Below are 6,123 nucleotides of genomic sequence, written 5' to 3'. Positions count from 1 at the left end.
GGAGATAGACAGACAAACAAAAACTACTTCCTCCCCTACATTGCTTTCATCAGACTTCCTGTCAGAGACATGAGACAAGTTACCAATACAGGTCATTGGTATCAAGAAGTAGGGCCATTGCTTCACAACCTGACCATGTAGTTCATAGTATCTTGGAAATGGTCTGCAGGGGAAATGTTGAAGAGGTTGGAGCTACACGCTAGAGAAACCCTAGAATGCTGTAAGAAGATAAACAGATGCACAAATGGGCCACTCTGGTGGGGCCTCAAAAGATCAGCACGCCAAACGAACAAGACAGCACAGGCCCCAGCCCAGCAAGTTCAGAGATGGAACCGTCTATAGCAGTGGTTCTCAACCTGTGAGTCTCCGCCCCTTTGGGGGTCAAATGACCCTTTCACTGGGGTCACGTAAGACCACTGGAAAACATCGATATTTATATTATGATTCATAACAGTACCAAAATTACGGTCATGAGTAGCAATGAAAATAATTTTATGGTTGAGGGATCATCACAACGTAAGGAACTGTATTAAAGGAACTGCATTAGGAAGGTTGAGAACCACTGCTCTAGAGGAACTGAGTTAGAGGGTATTCATGTTCATTACAGCAAAGAATGTGACTGTATTCTGCTCATGTCCTGGAACTGTGACCGTGGCTGAATTAAAAAAGCCATAGACTGAGCCGCTTGGCAGAAGAAATCTTAAGACAGAGTAACAGAAAGTCTACAACGTGGTTACTACTCATTCACGCTTAAGTTAGATCACAAAGACATGAAAATGGTGTAATTTGCTAGGGAAAGGTTTACAGCCACTGTTAAAGTTGTAGACAGGAAGACATAACAATGGAGCTGTAACTGCAAAGAAACTGATGCCATTAAAGAAACACTGCGCTGGTTAAGGCCTCACCCAACAAAGGCTCCTCCAGCCTCCCCTATTGGAACACTGCCTGTGGTTAGCCAGTTAGGCAGTTGCTCGCTGACTGCCACAGAAAGGGACTAGGCTACATCTGAAGCCAGGAGAACTTGGTGCTATTATCTACATGGTGCTGGTTTTACAGGTGAAGAATGAGTGAAGAGGTCATGGAAGCTTGTGCCAGTCTCAGAAAGGCACCAAGGGTGGACATCACGTGGGAGGACCTGATTCTTTGCAAGGAAGCCAAGAGATCCAGAGAAGCTAGACTTGCAGGGGAGACCCAACAGCATGAGCACTCAGTGAGGAAAACAACAGGTTCCAAGCGGAGAGGTCAATGTGCTGCAGGTGAGAGCCGGGAGCCACCAAAGCACATGTCGGGGACAACCGTAGGGCTTGGGGTTGACCTGCTGCTGTGTCTAAGGTCTTGCTATGTCCCACTTCTCCTGAGATGCTGACTCTGCTCCCTCATGTGCTGTGTGCATGTTAAGTTGGATTTTCACTTCTTCAGGACTCAGTTCTGAGAGACTGGCCCGATTCTCAGAAGAGACTTTGAACTTTTGTTCAGTATTGGAACTGTGAAACTATGGGGACTTTGGAAGCTGGATATTGCATTGAGGACCATAAACCTAAGCAGGCACAAGTAGGAAGTTATGGTTTGGATATTAATTGTGGGCCATAGACTCATGTTTAAACATCTGGCCCCCAGCTGTTTGCTTGGTTTGGGGAACTGGTGGCCTTTGGGAGGTGAGGCCTAGCTAAAGGAACTGGCTCTCTGGGGCTAGAGGGCCTTGAAAAACCAACTGCCCAACCTGCTTCCTGTCTCACCAAGGTATCTCCAGAGATCTCAGTAAAGAGTCTCAAGACTCCCTTCACCATGACGGTGTCTGCTGCTCTGAGCTCCTCACCCCAGTGCAGGTATATGCTCTTACATCCCAAATACACTCTTCCTCCCCAAGCTGCTGCTGTCAGGCATAGAGTAACGCAAAAGTAACCAACACACCGAGCATGCGTACACAGGGACTATTGCACACAATAGTGGTGAACAGCTCAACTGTTAGGAACTTCCCACCTGTGGTGAAGGTGGCAAACGCAACAGTGTGTGAACCTACAGGAAGTCAAACATCTACTGTAACCTACAGGGAAACCACTAAAGAACACAACCAAATATAAATTAAAAAACGACTGCAAGAGATCAAAGAAAACAGAAGCATTTTATAGAGCTAAAAGGTCTAAGATGATGAAGGACAGATGGAGGAGAGAAACCCGAGTTAATAGTTCATAACTAATGCAAAGGATTCCTCCTCTTTAGAGGATCAGTTAGAGGACAGGCCCCCACATCAGCAAGTGCCATCGATACACACATTCAACCTGAGGATGCAAACACAAGAAACAAACAGCAGCCAGAGCAGACTGCCTCAGCACCAGGTCCCGACAGCTAGCACACTCGTAGGCCCAAGATACCCTAGAGTTACAGATCCCAGTCGGCACACAGCAGCTCCAGCCTCACTTCTGAATAACTCAACTATTTAAGTCTACGTAAGTGGCTTCTTCCCAAATCGCTTCTTCACAGCATTTTTCACAATTTTTCTTTCTTTCTTTTTTTAAAGATTGATTATGTATACAGTGTTCTGCCTGCATGTATGCCTGCAGGCCAGAAGAGGGCACCAGATCTCATTACGGATGTTGTGAGCCACCATGTGGGTGCTGGGAATTGAACTCAGGACCTCTGGAAGAGCAGCTAATGCTCTTAACCACTGAGCCATCTCTCCAGCCCTCCAAAGAATCTTTTTTTTTTGGTTTTTTGAGAGAGGGTTTCTCTGTGTAGCTTGGGAGCCTTTCCTGGAACTCACTCTGTAGCCCAGGCTGGCCTTGACCTCAGAGAGATCCACCTGCCTCTGCCTCCCGAGTGCTGGGATTAAAGGCATGCACCTCTACCACCCGGCACAACTTTTCTTTTTTAACACACTTACTCCCAAAACAACATAAATACCACAAAGGCAGGGGACTAGTCTGTCTTGATCAAACTTCAACTTCATCCTGAATAAAAACTGAGTGACTGGCATGCAATAGGTTCATAATGTTTACTGAATAAATAAGCTGTCTAGCAACTTATTTTCATAGCACTTAGTTTCAAAATTTACATTATTTCTTAGTTCTGTAATTCTTTAACTTAGGTTTTAGTAAAATTTCTGGCAGCCAAGATATTGCATGAAAAGTTTAAACATAAAGTTTAGAAAAATGTCACAGAGGAACAAAGACTCCAAAATTAAAAATCACAAAACATGACTTTCTCTGGTAAATATATATTGAGTCACATAAAAATATAATTACATGAGCTTTTATGTTTATTTAACTTCACAGAAAACCCAAAACTGTCTGAAAATTGGTTATCTAAGAACCATTCATTCGTTATGGTAACATAATACTATGTGGTAGAGAGATGCCTACATTAAACACATCATTAAACCCCCAATAGTCTTCCAGTAGGCAAAAGGAACTCTTGTAAGAAGAAGACACAGTCATTTAAGCTTTCATGTCAAGTACAGTTCTACAGCATGTTTCTAACTCACACACAGTGGAGAGCACTGAATCCGCTTAGTGTTGTACATAACAAGCAAAGCTCACCTGGAAGTCAACAGATCCCACAGGCTGCGGGTTACAATGAGCTACACAGGTCCTCGATGTCAGATATTCTCAAAGGGAGTATGATCACTGCAGTGTGCTAACAACTGTTGGCAAATAATGTCGTATACACACCTAGCTTTACTGTAAAGTATGTGGCTCTCCAAATATTAGTGCATGAAGTGTTAATATTTAAACATATAGTAAGTCCCTAAGATGAAGATTCAGGACAAAAACTTTGATCATTATTGCACCTATTTCTCTACACAAAAATGAAAACTTTAGATCATAATCCTCCCAAAAAGTGAACAGACACGTTAAAAAATTACAGACTTATTGGCAAAGAACACAAACGAAATCTACAATGACCGTGTTTTGTCATGAATCGATGCACAGCATTAATGTGCAATGAAATTTGGTGAACGATGATCATGCAAATAAAAATCCTCCATAATAATTTTTGTATGTTTTATAAAATGGCTTTAAAGATATATTTCCATAAATATTTCCAATGCAGTTTAGTTGATGACAAAAATACAAAGCTATCCTTTATTATCTGTGGCATAGATTTAAAAACATGCTTTTGTACTGTTGAAATTGAAACAGCATTGTTTCGAGAGCCGAGCTAAGGAAACACTGAAACTCCCAAGTATCATAATCCAATGTGAGCTGCCCACAGACAGCAGCCTCCCGTCCCCATTGGTGTCAGTACTGTTCAACACTGAAAGATTAAGACACAATTCACACGTCTTTTTAAAAATAAAGTGTTTCATAAACATAAGGAGATATTTAAAAGAAAAATAATCACATCATCTGCGATACATACAGAAAAATAGCAAAGTGTTGTTTTCTAAAATAGTCACTTCTTTATTGCATCCCCAATCTACTATAGCCAATTCTGGAAACACACCTTAAACATGAAGGTATACTCTATGAAAATGCTCTGTATCTGATATAGTAAACCTGGTAACTTAGAATGTGGTTTTCTCTTCTGTTGTTAACAATGTGCAAAAACAACTCAGCACCCATAAAAGTAAATTCAGGTGAGCATAAGATGGTAACCAATACATTTCGGTTCAAAACGCAGTTCATACAACTACATAACCCATTTTTAGACTTTGCAGATAAAATGACAACAGAACAGATCTCTAAGATGAACTCAGGCAAATTTCCTTTTCTCCTGCTCTGGATGCAGTGGACTCAGTGTCAGCAGAGTGTGACACCTACAGTGTCAGCCCACACCAGATGTCACTGCCACCCCCACCCCAACCTCCCACCAAACAAGTTTTTTTGGCTCCAAAATAAAGTACAATTATAAACTCTTGATGAAAAACTATGTTAAGGGGTCATCTATCATATACTATGGCTAAGTATGAATTTACAGAAAAAGCACATCTCATGATCAGCAATTTTTTTCATGAACATGCAACTCACTATAAAATACAAAACACTTGGCTTTCAAGAACAGATTTATAAAGATACACTGCATCAATAAAATTTTTTGTTTCTGATTAACTTTACATGGTTATGGAGAGAACTTTTCTAATGTGTATACATCAGATTTTATATTATAGTGTAATAATTTGCATTTTCTGAACATAATGTTCAAGAAGTAGTATCTATACACAATAACATTCTAGACTATTAAAAGCCCATCAAATTACAGAATTTTATTGATACAGTAGATTAATATAAACTGAAAAAAAGATGATAGAATGGAATAAAGAATTTAGTACATTATTTTATAACACACTCTTTAAAATTAAAATATTTTAAATCTCTTTCTTAAAATTTTCATTGCCATGAAAGGCCAGAAAATTCTGGGACCAATACTGAGGTGTAAAGTCATCAAATAACTCGAGGACTGTTCCACAATCTGCGTGGTGTCCTCCCGACAGGCGCTGCTCTAGTGTACAGGCAGAGAGGCTCTAGCACCTCTCCAGACGAAGGGTGCCCTGGGTAAACACAGCTGGGATACAAACAGGGGAAGAGACTATTTAATGCCAACAAAGAGTGACATCAGGAAAATGACACCATTGTTGAAAAGCAAATTTCACAGTAAAGTTGCAGAGAATACAAACACAAACACTGACTGACCAGTGCTCGAGATCCGTCCTAACAGATGCTCTTCAGATGAACAGGTCCCGTGAGCAGTGGGCCTGTCAGTTTAAAGCCGCAGACAGAAGCTATACAAGCACTTCAGAAGTCAGAATGGGGCAGGGTTATTTACACGCTTCTTCTTTCATATGTCTACACAGCCATCCCACATGAAACCTTCACAAGACTCGGCAGTCAATGCTATCACCATGTGAATGGCCGACACATGTGACCACAAACTCATGGCCATCAAAGGTCCAACTGTCCACACTTTGGCAGTCCCGTTTTGTGCATCAAAGGCTTTATTTAGCCTCATACTTGACAAAAAATGTTTTTTTTATTTTTTTCCCCAAAGCTTTCACAATGAAAGTCAATGACATGTGTTCATCGTCTCTCTCGTTTGGAACTTCTCCGTCGTAGCTGAAGAGAAAAGTCAATAGATAACTAATGTGAGCATATTCACATTTACCATAGTAACAACCATTGCTTTTTA

General features: G+C 41.0%; 1 protein-coding gene across 5 annotated transcripts in view; it reads right to left on the bottom strand.

Annotated features, from left to right (window-relative positions):
• Window positions 1–4,376: 4,376 nt before the first annotated feature.
• The window catches only part of Pds5b (PDS5 cohesin associated factor B), a 157,653-nt gene continuing 155,906 nt past the window's right edge, over window positions 4,377–6,123 (bottom strand). For all 5 annotated transcript variants that reach the window (XM_052754599.1, XM_052754600.1, XM_052754603.1 and 2 more), the window contains one exon: window positions 4,377–6,050. In XM_052754599.1, the coding sequence (XP_052610559.1) occupies window positions 6,015–6,050 (36 nt within the window). In that variant the 3' untranslated portion in view covers window positions 4,377–6,014. The remainder of the gene's footprint in view (window positions 6,051–6,123) is intronic.

The sequence above is a fragment of the Peromyscus californicus genome, unplaced genomic scaffold, assembly GCF_007827085.1.
Source record: "Peromyscus californicus insignis strain IS unplaced genomic scaffold, ASM782708v3 Scaffold_2__1_contigs__length_46816999, whole genome shotgun sequence".
NCBI lineage: Eukaryota > Metazoa > Chordata > Mammalia > Rodentia > Cricetidae > Peromyscus > Peromyscus californicus.
The sequence above is the reverse complement of the archived record's forward strand: the minus strand, read 5'-3'. Positions and strand labels throughout refer to the sequence as shown.